General features: G+C 41.6%; 1 protein-coding gene across 7 annotated transcripts in view; it reads left to right on the top strand.

Annotated features, from left to right (window-relative positions):
• TAF5L (TATA-box binding protein associated factor 5 like) overlaps nucleotides 1-17,191 on the top strand; it is a 170,833-nt gene that overhangs the window by 81,290 nt on the left and 72,352 nt on the right. For 6 of the 7 annotated variants that reach the window (XM_056566925.1, XM_056566926.1, XM_056566923.1 and 3 more), the window contains one exon: nucleotides 10,632-10,736. The exons of the other annotated variant lie outside the window; for it this stretch is intronic. In XM_056566925.1, coding sequence (XP_056422900.1) covers nucleotides 10,632-10,736 — 105 coding nt within the window. Of the gene's footprint in view, nucleotides 1-10,631; nucleotides 10,737-17,191 lie in introns of those variants that run through there. 7 annotated transcript variants of the gene reach the window in all.

The raw sequence follows: 17,191 nt of genomic DNA, 5'->3' as shown, positions 1-17,191 counted from the left end.
AATGCCATCTGGACTTGGTAACTTTGTCTATTGTGATGTCTAAGGGAAAGTTTACCTTATCCTGCTGTATTTCAACTGCCATTTTATTTTCCTCTGTAAACACAGCGGAGAAAAATGTATTTAAAAAATATAAATAAATAAATCCCATAACAAAATTCTAATCATTGCCTATTTCCAAACGTAAGAAAAAAAAAAAAAAAAAAAGCCGAACAGTCTGCAGCAGCTGGAAAATTGTTCAGTACATTATAGCATGCTGTAATGCACCTCATTAATCCCTAAATGTCCCAGTAAAGATATATATATGTATATGGGGATGTAGGCTGCAGGGGCTGGTCAGAGCTGTATAACAATACTTTGGGGTTGGGGTTAGAGACCATATCGAACCAAGCTTTCTGAGACAGACAATAATGTGTCATCTTGGGATGGTGGAAGTAGCTGGGGAGCTGCTGTGATAACAGCGCACTGAAAATGAAAGGACTTCACAACTTATTGTCAGTGTTATTTCAACCAAAAATGTTAAATTTGTAATATTTACACAAAATGCTGTTTGTATGGTGGCTGTGTGCTCGGGAACTATGAAAAGTTTTCAGCAACTGAGCTTATTTTTTTTTCTAGTGAGTACCTACTATCAGCAGCAGGGTCACATTGCTGTCTCCTGCATGTAAGAACCCGACAGGGATGTCTGTCAATAGCAAAGAGGTATCTGAAAGGTTACACTAGAGGTTTTGCACACAAGTACCCACAGAAGCATGCAGTGTGGGTCTGGGAGTTTAACTGTTTGACTGATTTGTAGGGTCTTGTCTACTACATTCCTGCACCCTTATATAGGTCAGAAATGTTCTGTGCAGTAGCACTCTATACAGAAGATACCACTTCATGTTACATTTGTAAGTATGTAATTTACTGGTAATCTGCTTAGCAGTCACATGACCCAGCTGCAGGAATTAAATGTGTAAATGCAACCATTCTAGGATAATACAAGTTGCACTGCAGAAATATTGATGTTAGGCATTATGAGGAAGATTTATCAAAACCCCTCCAGAGGAAAAGTTGCTGAGTTGCCCATAAGATCAGATCGCTTCTTTCATTTGTGAAAAGGCCTGTTTTTTTCATTTTTCAATCTGCTTGCTATGGTCAACTCAGCATCTTTGCCTCTGGACATACTAGCATAAGGAGAAAAAAAAAAAAAAAGACCAAAGCGAGGGGGCCTTGTGTAATACCCTTTAGACTTTATCAAAGTAACTTGGTACAATGTGCCTATAGGTAATGGCTGCTCATCTGGAGCAAGTGAATACTTGCATATCAACCCAACACTTATTTTGCGAAAAGTTGCTGAAACAGCTGCTTAGCCCGGGGTCCCAGGAGAAGGGTAAACCAGTCCTGACGGCAAACAAAAGTAGAGCGGAGAAAAATGACCCTTTCAAGGCACTGCTGGTTCCAATAGAAGTGTGACAAACCAGGACCAGAGATGTGGTTATGCAAGCACTGGAAAGGTTTTATTCATAAAACAATAAACCGAGAATGCGTTTCGGGGAGGATACCCCTTCTTCAGATCAGCATACATAGGACATTTACATACAGAATATATAGATTTGTGGTCAGGACAACTATCAGAACTGAAGCTTGATCCTACCTAAGCTAAGCAGCTTGAGTTTTGCCATAACTGCTGCGGTAGATATACTTTAAAAGGGAGCAAAGACAGCATTAGGTTGTGAACCAGGGAGTTTTATTACATGAGTAGCATACAATCACGTGACCAAAAGTTTAAAAGCCAACATCATTTCGTAATGGGGGTCTGGAATGTATCGGGAGTAACCTGAGGATCTCCACCTCCCCAATTTCTTGATGATGTGAACTGGTGTGTTATTTTTAAAAAACTGCTGATGCTGCTCTGATTCTAAAGGAGTGGCCAGAGATGGAAATCGGATTGACCCCCATATTTTTCAACAACACGCGGATATGTTTCATAAACACTGCAGTACTCAACGGTACCCCTGACACAGAAAACAAAGGAGAATTAGGTGCCATATTGTCAATGACGTCCAACCATTCTCTAATTACTACAACAGGACACCAGGCGTTGCCAGTGGGGAAATATTTAACCTGGTCAACATTCCCTGGCGTAAGCGTTTTAGAAGAATACAGTGTTAAGACATAAATGGTATTGTGCCACGCGATATGTGATTTCCGTAAGAGGGCCGACGAGGTATGAGTTCTGGAGAACTCTCCTGGCCTGAGAAAGCCGTAGTATGCTAAATGCATGGCTGTTTTTAACAGTAGGCTGAGCATGAGGCCAAAGGGCAAGCTGGACAAAGCTTGTGACAGGGACCTGAACAGCTGCCTGGATACCGGCTGACGTGTGGTGCTTTGTTGGTTTTGCTAATCCCTTTGAGGATAGCCCAAATAGGATGTGAGGAGAATAATCAAGGATTATCTGGGCACTCTAGGGACTGAAAGTGGATACCTGAGAGATACAGTTTTATCGTATTGTGAAAGAGTTTGAGGATTGAATGGCAGAAAGCAACAAAGGTGTGTAGGTATTTGATGCTGCCCAGTTGTTGCTGGAGGTGTGACTGTTGGAATTTTGTTTACAACCTCCATGCGGTGTTGTATGTCTTGAGCGTGTTCACTGAAAGGGACTGTGAGATGAGCGATTTGGTACTGGTTGTGTGTCGCGTCAATCCATCATCCAGGAACTGAGTTGACGAGTGGGAGTGGAAACGGTATCGGCCTCTTGACACACCTGGAAGAAATGATAAATTTTAAGCCGAGATAAGGAGTCTGCCGCTACATTGTTGTGCCCACCAATGTGTTCACCGAAAAAATTTATAAATCAAAGATAACCAAATGAATCGTCTGACAAAGGACATAATCTCTCTGGAGGTGGACCGTCCGCTATTCAAGATGTCTGCTATGGCAGCATTATGGGTAAAGAAAATAACCGTGGTGTTGGACCACTCCCTGCCCCAGACCCGCGCGGCTACCACCACTGGATATATCTCGAATGAGGATGCCTGGCTTACTCCAGGGAGGCTGACTACCTCCCTAGGCCATGCACTGGCCATCCAGTGAGAGTGATGGATCGGCGCGAAGCCTGTGTTGGAAGCCGCATCGGTGTGAATACACGGAGACTGTTGTGAGGCCCTGGGTGTGAATAATGATTTCCCATTCCAATGGGACAAGTAATTGTCCCACATGGCTAAGTCAGCTAGCGCTTCTCTATCTAGTAGCACCGTGCTGTCTTGATCAAGGGCTGAGGGTAGTAGTTTCAGTAGTCTAGACACTAATGAACCTTGAGGTATTATCCCAACCTTGAGGTATTATCCTAACAGCAAAGCTGAGCATGCCTGAGGATCGACTGCAACTCGACCTTGGTGGGCAACTGGGAGACTACTACCTTGTGGATGGCAGTCCTGATCCTGAGCAGTTTATCTTGCGGGAGGCTAGCTTGCATCTTCATTGTATCTTCAAGCATAACCCCAAAAAGGTAATCTGAATGCTGGGCACCTCGACTTTGTTTGGTGCTACTGGAACGTTTAGGTTGGCGAATATCGTGCGTAACGTAATCAAGGTCCCGAGGGACTATGGCAGGATGTTCTATTAAAAAAGTCATCTAGGTAGTGTATTACGCAATTACACTGACCTCTGTTAAGTAACACCCAGTGGAGAGCCTGAGCAAACTGGTCAAATATCCAGGGGCTAATTTTTGGAGCCAAATGTCAGTTTGCTAGCGAAATAATACTGACCCTCCCACTTGATGCTGTGCCACTGCCATAGACTGAGTTTGATGGGGAGTAACTTGAAGGCATCTGTAATGGCAGCCTTAGACAAGTAGATGCTACTAAATGGATAAGGACCTCTATAGCCTCATCTATGGAGGAATAATTCATGGAGAATTCCTCCGATGGTATCAGTGAATTAAAGGGGTACTCCAATGAAAAACTTATTTTTTATTTTTTTTAAATCAACTGGTGCCAGAAAGTTAAACAGATTTGTAAATTTCTTCTATTAAAAAATCTTAATCCTTCCTGTACTTATTAGCTGCTGAATACCACAGCGGAAATTATTTTCTTTTTGAAACACAGAGCTGTCTGCTGACATCTTTGTCCATTTTAGGAACTGTCCAGCACAGCATATGTTTGCTATGGGGATTTTCTCCTACTCTAGACAGATCCGAAATTGGACAGAGATATCAGCAGAGAGCACTGTGCTCATGATGTCAGCAGACAGCTCTGTGTTTCAAACGGAATTTCCACTGTAGTATTCAGCAGCTAAGAAGTACAGGAAGGATTAAGATTTTTAAATAGAAGTAATTTACAAATCTGTTTAACTTTCTGGCATCAGTTGATTTAAAAGAAAAAAGTTTTCCATGGGAGTACCCCTTTAACCCCTTAAGGTTTTTCCGTTTTTGCATTTTCTTTCTTTCCTCCTTACCTTTAAAAAATTATAACTTTAAATTTTGCACCTAAAAATCCATATGATGGCTTATTTTTTTGCGCCACAAATTCTACTTTGTAATGACGTCAGTCATTTTACCCAAAAATCTACGGCGAAACGGAAAAAAAAAATCATTGTGAGAAAAAAATGCCATTTTGTAATTTTTAGGGGCTTCCGTTTCTACACAGTAAATTTTTCAGTAAAAATTACACCTGATCTTTATTCTGTAGGTCCATATGATTAAAATGATACCCTACTTATATAGGTTTGAGTTTGTTGTATTTGTGGAAAAAATCATAACTACATGCAGGAAAATTTAAAATTGTAATATTCTGACCACTATAACTTTTTTTTTTTCCGCGTATGGCAGCGGTATGAGGGCTCATTTTTTGCGCAGTGATCTGAAGTTTTTAGCGGTACAATTTTTGCATTGATAGGACTTATTGATCGCTTTATATTCATTTTTTCATGATATAAAAAGTGACCCAAAATGCACTATTTTGGACTTTGGAATTTTTTTGTGCGTACGCCATTGATCGTGTGGTTTAATTAACGATATATTTTTATAATTCAGATATTTCAGCACGGTGTGATACCACATATGTTTATTTTTATTTTATTATGGGAAAAAGGGGGGTGATTCAAACTTTTAATAGGGGAATTATCTTCACTTTTTTTTCCACTTTTTTTAAATTTTTTTTCCAGTGTTATAGCTCCCATAGGGACCTATAACACTGGGCACACTGATCTTTTACATTGATCAACTTTGAACGCCGCGTCTAAAGGGTTAATTGCGCACGGCACCGTGATCTATGCCACGGGTCCCGGCCGAGGCCCCGCATTATAGATAGGGAGCGGACTCATGACGTACGCCTTCGCCATGGGTCTTTAAGGGGTTAATGCTAGGGATGTGACAAGAATGAGTCACAGAGAGGTCTTAACCTTTTTTTTTTTATTGGAAAACTTTCCCGACACGATTTCCACTAGATTCACTCTCCAGAGATTGAATGGCGGGGAAGAAAACAGACCATAAATAAACCCCTTTTCTAACTCTACTTTTAACAGGGCAGTGACTGTGGCTTGGTCCCTATCGTCTGACAACAGGTTTTTGCATTCAAAACATGATTGGGGGAGCGACACTAGACCCCTCCCTCAAGCTGCTGATAAGGAACTGTACCCATGCTGTATTGGGATGATCCAGTAAATAACCACTGAGTAGCCCTGTATGTACCACGCTTAGTCACATGGCAGCACCTCTCTGGGGACATGATATTTTGGGTGCGTACAGAAGCAGATTGAGCATAAATGAAGAAGCCTGCACTGATTATAATGGCAGGAGGTGAAATTGAAATGATTGCAGATCTGTGCTCTGCCTAAGTGTATCATAGGGCCGCCTAGTTTATCCAAGTAAGGAGCTGCCTTGGGGATAACAGCAGCTGATGTCTGTCTGGCTTTCTCTACCTGGGGAGCTAGGGTGACTTCACTACACCAGTCCATGGTGTGGGTCATGGCGTGGCACTGGCTACAAGCGGGGGGCCCTGAGACCTGCAAAATGACTGCAGAAGAGCTCAGTGTCTACATTGGCCCAGGTGGTAACATGCTCGTATTGAACCAAGGCTGCCACCGCTTTTGCTGCAGAGGATCCGTGGAATTTGTAGAAGGCAGAGCCCCCAGATTCGCCACCTTGTACATATAGAGATCCACCTTGTACATATAGAGATCCAACTCCTCTCTCCGGTTAGGACTGGCTGAACATATATCGCGGAATAGACTAAATGCTAGCACGAACTCTGGCAAGGTGAGTTTGCAGTTAAACCTGGCATCCTTGGATTTCAGGATGATGGAGGAGCATGTGACATGACGTCCTATGGAGGAGCATGTGACATATACGTCACTCCGGTTTCCTCCATAGCGTTACGCTGGGCGCTGGGGACGAGGCGGAGTGACGTGTGTGTCACATGTCCTCTATGAAATACTGTGAAGCGGACGGGAGGACCGGAGAACGGGGCAGCAGATATCTGACATGATATCGGGGGCATTAAACAAGTCCCCCGATACCATGTAAAGGGCTAGTATGGACCCCGATACCAATACTAGTATCGGTACATCCCTAGTCTAGGTGCTTGGAGCCAATGTGGAACATGCTGTGAACAAAAGCAGTAAGTGTGACACCCAGCGTGAGCGTCATGCATGTGTTAATGAGCAGTGAGCCCGTAATCAATTCGTTTGTCATTACGATATGTCTGATCATGACAAAATGCCTGTAGTCATGATAGGTTTAAGCGTGACAGTCGTGCCTGTAGTCTTGACAGGTTTGAGCCTAATCATCGTTCCTGTACTCGTGACAGGTTTAAGACAAACCAACATGTTTAAGATCGTGATAGACTAGCATAACCAACGTGCCTGTAGTCGTGACAGGTTTAAGAGTACCCAATGTGGCTAACAATCGTGAGAGCTCTAAACGTATCTTGCGTGCCTGTAGTCGTGACATGTTTTCGTAATCAACGTGCCTAAGATTGGGACCGGTCTAATCCTACCTAATGTGCCTGTAGTCGTGACAGATTTACTCTCCACCCTTGTGCCTGTAGTCGTAACAGGTTGAGCCTAATGATGTGTGTGGTTTAGCGTAACCAACGTACCTGTAGTGGTGATATATCCAAGTATAAACAATGTGGTTGTGGTTGATATTGATCTGGCCGCAAGCTGCAATTTCGCAACCATGGGGCATGCAGTAACCCCCCCCCCCCCCCCCCCCAAGACGCATTACACCCATAAAGCCTGACCCTCACCTGTGATAGAAGGTGGCAGAATCACCTAACCTGATAACCTACCCTGTAGAAAGGAGACTGTAGTTGAGCGAGTATATAGAAAAATGCTTGAACGAGGTTAGAGTTGTACAAACATTTTTTTTTTTTTTCACGCACCCAAACTAACTGCCTAAGTGTAAATATGAATGGATATGTAGAAAACGGTAGTGACTACTTAGTCCTGAAGTGACAAGAACCTGTGATGGAGAAAACAACATATTAAATACATGCCTGCCACATGAGCTGGGATTTTTATGTAGGGACTACACACCTCCAATAGCTACCGACTTTGAGAGGAGTTGTATCAGATTACTTGTAGAATAGTGCCCTGATTATGATACCCAGGTGTGGTGGAAGCAAAAAAGGCTCGGGTACAGTGGGGAAAGGGAGGGAAAGGAGCATAAGGTAAACTAAGATATAGGAGGTCAATGTGAATCAAAAAAGTCCTCAGCAATTAAGCGATCTGAAAGAACATGTGTCCCAGGTGAAAGCTGAGGTAACATAGTAACATAGTTCATAAGGTTGAAAAAAGTCCAGAGTCCATGTTCAACCTATAACTCTAATAAGTCCCTATTGAGTTGAGTTGATCCAGAGGAAGGCAAAAACCCTCATACTAGAGGTAAAAATTCCTTTCCGACTCCAAATATGGCAGTCAGAATAAATCCCTGAATCAACCTTCTGTCCCTATAAATCTAGTATACATAGCCAGTAATGTTATAACTCTCCAAAAATCCATCCAGCACCTTTTTGAACTCTATTACAGAGTTCACCATGACCACCTCCTCTGGGAGAGAATTCCACAGTCTCACTGCTCTTACAGTTAAGAACCCCCATCTGTGCTGGTGTAGAAACCTTCTTTCCTCTAGACGTAGAGGATGCCCCCTTGTTTTTGATACAGTCCTGGGTATAAATAGATCATGGGAGAGATCTCTGTACTGTCCCCCTGATATATTTATACATACCGTATATCCCGGCGTATAAGACGACTTTTTAACCCCGAATTTTCTTCTGAAAAGTCGGGGGTCGTCTTATACGCCGGGTATTGGGGTCCGGCATAGGAATACTTACGATTATCGTGCCGGCTCCTGTGTGCGGCTGCAGGCGGGGGCCGGCCAGAGCATGTACAAACTAATAACTGTATACTTAAAAACCAGGGTGCCTCCAGCTGTTGTGAAACTACAACTCCCAGCATGCCCGGACCGGCAAAGGCTGTCTGGGCATGCTGGTAGTTGTAGTTTCACAACAGCTGGAGGCACCCTGGTTTTTAGTATTCATGAATTAGTTTTTACATGCTCTGGCCGGCCCCCGCCTGCAGCCGCACACAGGAGCTGGCACGATAATCGTAAGTATTCCTATGCCGGACATCCCTGTGCACGACATAAGGATGTCCGCAGGTCACTTGCCATTCCCCGCCCGCCGCGCGTCCTCCTCCGGTCCTCCTCCGGTCCTCCTGCGGTCTTCCTCTGGTCCTTCTGCGCTTCTCCACCGCTCTATGGTTGTACGCACTGGACGTCAGTGACGTCCCGTGAGTATAACCATAGAGGCGCAGGAGGACCAGAGGAGGACGAGCGCGGCCGGGGTCTGGTGAGTGACCGGTGGCGCGTCATCTACAGTGTTCCGATCACCGCTCCTCTGGTCCCGCGACTGCTGCTATGGTCCATAGGCCATAGCAGTAGATTGTGACCCCGGGCCGGAGGAGCGGTGACCGGAACACTGTGGGGGGCAGTACACAGACATACAGCCTCCAGCCATAAACTCTATATGGCTGGAAGTTGTATGTCTGTGGGGGGAGCTGCCTACTATTGTGGGGGGGGGGGGGGTGGAGGGAGCTGCTGACCTAATGTGGGGGAACATGCTGCCGACCTAATGTGGGGGAGCATGCTGCCGACCTAATGTGGGGGAACTATACTGCCGACCTAATGTGGGGGAACATGCTGCCGACCTAATGTGGGGGAACTATAAGGTACTGTACATAGCGGTAGGAGGGGTAGTCTTATACGGCAAGTATATCCCAAACTCTATATTTTAACTGTAAAAGTTGGGGGTCGTCTTATACGCCCAGTCATCTTATACGCCGGCATATACGGTAGTTATTAGGTCTCCCCTAAGTCGCCTTTTTTCAAAATTAAATAACCCTAATTCTAATAATCTTTCTGGGTACTGTAGTCCTCCCATTCCCCGTATTACTCTGGTTGCCCGTCTTTGAACCCTCTCCAGCTCCACTATATCTTTCTTGTACACTGGTGCCCAGTACTGTACACAGTAGTCTATGTGTGGTCTGACTAGTGATTTGTACAGTGGTAGAATTATTTCCTTGTCGTGGGCATCTATGCCCCTATTGATGCACCCCATGATTTTATTAGCCTTGGCAGCAGCTGCCCGACACTGGTCACTACAGCTAAAGTTACTGTTAACTAAGACTCCGAAGTCCTTTTCAATGTCAGTCGTCCCAAGTGTTCTCCCATTTAATACATAATCCTAGTCCGGATTTTTCTTCCCCATGTGCATTACCTTACATTTATCAGTGTTGAGACTCATAGTAAAATAGATTTATCACCCCGAACAGTAGAAGGTGTAAATGATGCCTGGTAATAGATATGGTAATGAATGAGGGTGTGGTTTTGTATGGAACAAGTACCTATGATTTAATAAAACAATGTACTTACCTGCTACATTTTAAATGGACATAGTATGTACAATTCACGTACCCTAAGCACAACCTGCCTGGTAACCCAGATGATATGTGGCGCTGATCGTGCACCTGTGGGCATGAGATACAACAATCAACATAATTTGAGGCGTGTCTGTGCATGTGGTGCCCCAGCCGTGGGTTAGTATAAGGCATGGACCCGTACACATGCCCCGTATACCCACATATAGTATGAGACAGTAATATTCCATGCACCCTCATATGGCCTCTTACTAGCATATGTACATACAAATACTATTAACGCCGCAAACCCCCCCCCCCACCCCCACCCAATAAGGTGTTTTCTGTTTTTTGTTTTTTTTTCTGTTTTAAGTTTTTTAACCTTTTATACTAGCAAGAATGCAGGACTGGGCTGGTACAATAAGGGAAGGTAAATGTGTCCCTAAAACAGTCTGAAAAACAGTATATATGTGTTTTAACAAAACAAACTTTGAGACACGTGACTGAGAAATGTGAGCCGTAACCAATAGCAACCGCACCTGTATGTTCTGTATGTCTGCGTGTTTGACGTGATAGAGGCTACTGTATGCGCTTAGACACAGAATGCAGACACCTAGAGGAACAACATAACGAGGGCATAAAGCATGTTATAAAATGTAACAAGATCATGAGAGGTACTCTTTAAAATTTCTGAAGTTTAGAAAATCTTATCTTAAATTTTTTTTTCTCTTATTTAGTACAAGCAGAGTCTAGCTGTTCAAATATTGTATCTTCCGCACCATGTCAAGTAGAACCACAACAATACGAACTGCAGTTTGCTCGACTTCGGAATTTTCTTTCAGGTTAGTGATTTACAGAGGCTCTCATATCCTCTTAGTTTCAGTAGATTTTTTTTCAGTGACTTACAATTTGCAGAAGAGAAATTATGTATTGTTTGTTTAAATGTTGTAACAATTTTAAAAATGTTTGGAATGAATACAGTGGTCCCTGAAGTTCCATTATTGGTTCCAGGAGGACCATTGTAAGTCAAGAGACCATTATATCTGGTTTAATTAGGATGTAAATTTTGATCTTTTTTTCTTTTTCTTTCCTAATTCCTAAATTATCTAAATTTTTTAACAAGGGGAAACAAGGGCAGACAACAAAAACAAAAAACAGAGTATAACCTTGTTATGGACAATGCACTGAACCTATTTCGAGGGCACGCAGGCCCAATGTATAAATCACATGCGGTAAAGAGTACACACATTCATGAAGTTTTGAATAAGGTTTTGCTCAAAGGGAGTTATTAAAAAAAAAAAAATAAAGGAGTAGAGGAAATATTCAAATAAAGGCTGGTAAGTTGGGGAGGAGGGGGGGGGGAGTAGGAAGAAAGTGGGTAAACCCAACTATTTACAATCCATGCATTTTAGTAAAAAGTACCATTACGTGAGGGAACTAAATGTAAGGAAAGGCCCTGTAATGAGGCATGTAATAGAGGGCACGAAAAGGCCAACGAACATATATTTGTACATATGTCAGGAAGAATCAAAAAGGCCCATAAACGTACATCAATTACCCTTTGTAAAACATAGCAAACTAGATGGTTTCATAAATTCCAGTATCTGAGGGGATAGGGTTATCACTTGAGGAGCAGTATGATCTCCAAGTGTCCCACACTTTTCTTAAAGGTCACTTGTCTCCTCAGCTCCCAACTCACTAGTTCCTCCATCCTACATATATAATCAACTTTATTAAACCATGAATGTAGAGTGGGGAGATTTGACTGGTGCCAATTAGCTGGGATTAAAAGTCTTGTGTCCGTCAGTAGCATGGTAGCCACGTCTGCCCTCTTTGGGGAGAGTGCGGGAGTAGGGGCCCAGAGCAAGGGAATTTTCACCTTCGTGATCAATTCAACAGTTTTCAAGACCTCCTCCCAAAAGGGCTTTTTTAGAGAAATCTAGCCAAATAAGTGTTAACTTACCCGCCTCCATGCCACAACGCCAACAGAGGTTATTACTCATAAGGTTGAGTCGAAAAAGCCAGTCAGTCGTGCAATACCACCTAGTCAAATGCTTAAAGGAGTTTTCTTGGATCCTGGCACATCTGGAATAGCTATGAGACAGAGCCAGCATGCTTTTGACTTCATCTTTTGAAAAGGTAGTGTTGAGTTCCAAACCCCATGCAAGCAAGTATCTAGTCATCACAGGTGAAGAGCAAGAAAGCAGTTCTTCATATAAGCGTGAGACAATACCATCAGGAAGCTGATGGAGTAGACCATACTTATTGAACCAAGAGAGAGGGAGCAGAGAAGAGTGCCCCTTTTGAGTTGCCTAACCATTTGTCTTAAATGCAGCAGAGGCGCTAGGGAGTAATGTTGACGGGTCACTGTTTGTTAGACATAAAGGATTTGTGGTAGAATATAGGTTTTTAAGTAGTTTTTCCTCCCCATCCATGAGGTCATGGGCAGTTTAAGATCTAAAAGTTGTTTTTTAACTTTACATAAAAGTGGGAGAAAGTTTTCTAAATAGAGGAAAAGTGTGGATCTAGTCAAGTTGATTCCCAAATATTTGATGTGGTTACTAGGCCAATTAAATGGAGCCAAAGTTTTAAGGGGGAGAGTGTCAGTTTCTGAAATAGAAATGTTTTTAAGATTTTGGATTTACTGCAGTTTATTTTAAAATTAAAGATCTGTCCATAAGCCTGAAACACACAAGGAAGTGCCACTGAAGGGTTGGAAAGGAGGAGTATGTTGTCTGCAAAAGCCACGGTTTTGTTCATATAGTCGTCAACCCATATACCCTGCACCATATCAGTTTGCCTCATCCTCTGAATCAGTATCTCAATAGTCAGAACAAAGAGATTGGGGAACAGTGGACAGCCTTGACGTGTCCCATTGGTGATATGAAAATGCGGAGTTAATGTATCATTTAGGTGCAACCTCGCTGTAGGTCGAGAATATAGAGTACATATCGCAGAGATGAATATGGGAGGAAAAGTTTTTACTTAACCCCTTAACGACGCAGGACGTATATTTACGTCCTGCGCCGGCTCCCGCGATATGAAGCGGGATCGCGCCGCGATCCTGCATCATATCGCGGCGGTCCCGGCGCTAATCAACGGCCGGGACCCGCAGCTAATACCACACATCGCCGATCGCGGCGATGTGCGGTATTAACCCTTTAGAAGCGACGGTCAAAGCTGACCGCCGCTTCTAAAGTGAAACTGAAAGTGACCCGGCTGCTCAGTCGGGCTGTTCGGGACTGCCGCGATGAAATCGCGACGTCCCGAACAGCTGATCGGACACCGGGAGGGCTCTTACCTGCCTCCTCGGTGTCCGATCGACGAATGACTGCTCCGTGCCTGAGATCCAGGCAGGAGCAGTCAAGCGCCGATGATGCTGATCACAGGCGTGTTAATACACGCCAGTGATCAGCATAGGAGATCAGTGTGTGCAGTGTTATAGGTCCCTATGGGACCTATAACACTGCAAAAAAAATTTTAAATAAAAGTGTTAATAAAGTGTTAATAAATAAATCATTTAACCCCTTCCCTAATAAAAGTTTTAATCACCCCCCTTTTCCCATAAAAAAAATAAAACAGTGTAAAATAAAAAAAAAAATAAACATATGTGGTATCGCCGCGTGCGTAAATGTCCGAACTATAAAAATCTATCATTAATTAAACCGCACGGTCAATGGCGTACGCGCAAAAAAATTCCAAAGTACAAAAAAGCGTATTTTGGTCACTTTTTATACCATTAAAAAAATGAATAAAAAGTGATCAAAAAGTCTAATAAAAACAAAAATCATACCGATAAAAACTTCAGATCACGGCGCAAAAAATTAGTCCTCATACCGCCCTGTACATGGAAAAATAAAAAAGTTATAGGGGTCAGAAAATGACATTTTTAAACGTATACATTTTCCTGCATGTAGTTATGATTTTTTCCAGAAGTGCGACAAAATCAAACCTATATAAGTAGGGTATCATTTTAACCGTATGGACCTACAGAATAATGATAAGGTGTAATTTTTACCGAAATATGCACTGCGTAGAAACGGAAGCCACCAAAAGTTACAAAATGGCGTTTTTTTTTTCGATTTTGTCGCACAATGATTTTTTTTTCCGTTTTGCCGTGCATTTTTGGGTAAAATGACTAATGTCACTGCAAAGTAGAATTGGTGACGCAAAAAATAAGCCATAATATGGATTTTTAGGTGGAAAATTGAAAGGGTTATGATTTTTAAAAGGTAAGGAGGAAAAAACGAAAGTGCAAAAACGGAAAAACCCTGAGTCCTTAAGGGGTTAAAGGGGTACTCCAGTGGAAAATTATTATTATTATTTTTTTTAAATCAACTCATTCCAGAAAGTTAAACAGATTTGTAAATTACTTCTATTGAAAAATCTTAAACCTTCCAGTACTTAACAGCTGCTGTATGCTCCACAGGAAGTTCTTTACTTTGTTTTTTCTTTTCTGTCTGACCACAGTGCTCTCTGCTGACACCTCTGTCTGTGTTAAGAACTGTCCAGGAAAGAAGTTTGTTATGGGGATTTGTTCCTTCTCTGGACAGTTCCTGACATGGACAGAGGTGTCAGCAGAGAGCCCTGTGGTCAGACAGAAAAGGGAAAAAAAAGTAAAGAACTTCCTGTATAGTATACAGCAGCTGATAAGTACTGGAAGGATTAAGATTTTTTAATAGAAGTAATTTACAAATCTGTTTAACTCTCTGGCACCAGTTGATAAAAAAAAAAAAAAAAAAACTTTCACTGGAGTACCCCTTTAATGTTGCATTCATAAATGACCAAGACACTTGGTCAAACGCTTTTTCATCATCCGTGCCTAATAGAATGAGGTCTTGATGAGAATGATGTGCATGATGGATAAGGGAGATGAGACATGTGTTGTTGTTAACCCTCTCTAGAGTGTGCAAAACCCACCTGTTTGGGACCAACCAGTTGTAGAATTAGATGCTTCATGCAGAAAAACAGCAGTTTAGCAAACCATTTAATATGAGTTTAGGAGTGAAATGGGGCGGTAGCTTCCACATTCCAACTTGTTCTTCCCCTCCTTAGGTAAGAGAGTAATGTGTACTTCCAGTGCTTGAGGGGGTAAGGTGGCTCCTTGTAAGAGGGCATTGCATAGAGGCGTAAACTTGGAAAGAAGTGGCTGTTCAAGTGGTCAAGGATGGCTTGAGGTGAGGGATTAAAATGTGTGACCGCTACTGCATATTGCTGAGGGCCGGCATAAGCAAATTCACACCAGACAGAATGTTGGTATAAAAACTTTCCTCAGCATGAAACTCAGGAGTGTTCCCAGAGAGTTCTCAAAGAGTTTCTGTTTATTACACGGAAGTACATTGTTTTTACATCTGACAAAAAAAGGGAGGTTCAGTTATGACTTCAAAATCATCATGTTACTTTTTGATTGGTTAGTTAAGCTTTATCTCTTTAGCATATTTAACATTTATTAATTTCTTGGCCAAAGTTCATTTATGCGGCCCTCTCGTTCTCATACTGGAAAATCCCAGATCTTTGCCCTTCTATACAATATGTGTCTTCCTCAAATGTTTTTGTCTTCTGACGTCTCATCTTTGGCCTCCTGGCATCATTCCAAGGTTTCTTAGTTGCAAGCAAATAGCAAGCTGGTTTATGGGTTAAGGGTAGTTTAACAAATATCTTTCTCCAGCATCAGCAATGGCATATTAGTATGAGACAACAATGGTTAAAAAGCAGCACTTCTAAACTGGAAAAAGTACTGTATGTTCTACAGGGCCTGGAAAGTAGTTAAGTCACTTTTTCTGTTTTACATATTTTTTTTCTTTTTAACAGTATCTGTGAGAAAAAACAAACCAAAACAAGGAAAAAATGAGTTCAGCTGTAGCTTTGCATGTGGGCTGCTATTCTCCCCCCTGCTACATCTCCTTAAAAAAAACATAAGCAGGTCAAGCAGGTTTTCATACTCCAGTATTTCCATTAATCCGGCAAAAAATGTTTTTTATTTACTAAATTTATTGCTGCAAATTTTGATTACCATGAAATTATATATTTTGTCACTTATTAAACCATGATTTATTTAAAAAGGATATACATGGGCACCCTACTGCTGTGCGAGGCATGTGTCTGTTGATTTTTCTTCCTGCTTCACCGATGAGGTTGTAATATGCAAACCCTGCTGACTGGGGTTGATATTCACAATAATATAGGTTTTTAGAAGGATTTTTCACCATACGTACTAATTGATATAATTTGAATCCATATTGTAACATGATCACAATTAAGTATATTACCAAATATATGTGAGGCCTCTAACTTTAAATAATGGGGAAAAAGTTTTGCTTTACCAGAATATAAGAAAAAAACTGAGGATAATTTTGACCTCGTAACAGCTACCAATACAATGTTTATAGCTAACGTCTGACTATGAAGGGCATTGTATCTAGGACCTTTAAGAGATAACCCAAACAAAGCTGATATGGTGATTGAGAACATTCTGTTATGATAATCAAACAACATTTATCATTTTAGTATTTAGGGTTAAGTTTTGAATGCATCTGCTTTAACATGGCTGCTAGGCTCAAAAATGGAGACTAATGTCTCTCCACTTCATTCTGATCCAATAAAAATACACAACATATTTAAAACAAACTGCATGACATATTCAAACCCCCCCCCCTTCATTTCCGTGAGTCAATAGGAAATTGACTCAACCGAAATGAAGAAAAGGTAAAGTGCTCCCCTTTATCATATATTGGAGAACATACCTTTAATTTAAAATAAATGGACCCCAAATTGTGTCTACTTTTAAGACACATACCCAATGTGCAAATATAATTATGCAACTTCACTTTTAGTGTATTAATGTGTCTATTAGTTGTAAACCATTAGTGAATATGTACTAATGATAGTCACAACTATTGAGATGACCACGTTAAGAATTTTTTTTTCGATTATTGATTTAAGAAACTCTGCTACTACTTCGGCACCTGATACCTCAGATGTAATTTACTAAGCCTCTAATTTTCACTTTAGTTACAATTCAGTTATTATTATTTAGAATTACATTTCACCTTGATTTGGTGCAAACTGCTATGTGATACTGATAAGAGACTTTCACAGTGAGCTGAAAAAAAAAATATTTATTTGAAGCTGCAAATATATAGCAGGCAAGTTCTCCCTGTGCTGTGCCCCCTTTTTCCTTTGCTTTTTAGATTATAGAGGGCTGTTTAAGTGTTAAAGTACACCAGTCTGCCGCTATTGGGAATTTTTTCCTTTTTCCGGAATTATTTAGAAAGAAAAAAATATATATATATAATGT

Source organism: Hyla sarda, chromosome 3 (genome assembly GCF_029499605.1).
Source record: "Hyla sarda isolate aHylSar1 chromosome 3, aHylSar1.hap1, whole genome shotgun sequence".
NCBI lineage: Eukaryota > Metazoa > Chordata > Amphibia > Anura > Hylidae > Hyla > Hyla sarda.
Note: the sequence above shows the minus strand (reverse complement) of the source record. Positions and strands in the feature narration are given on the sequence as shown.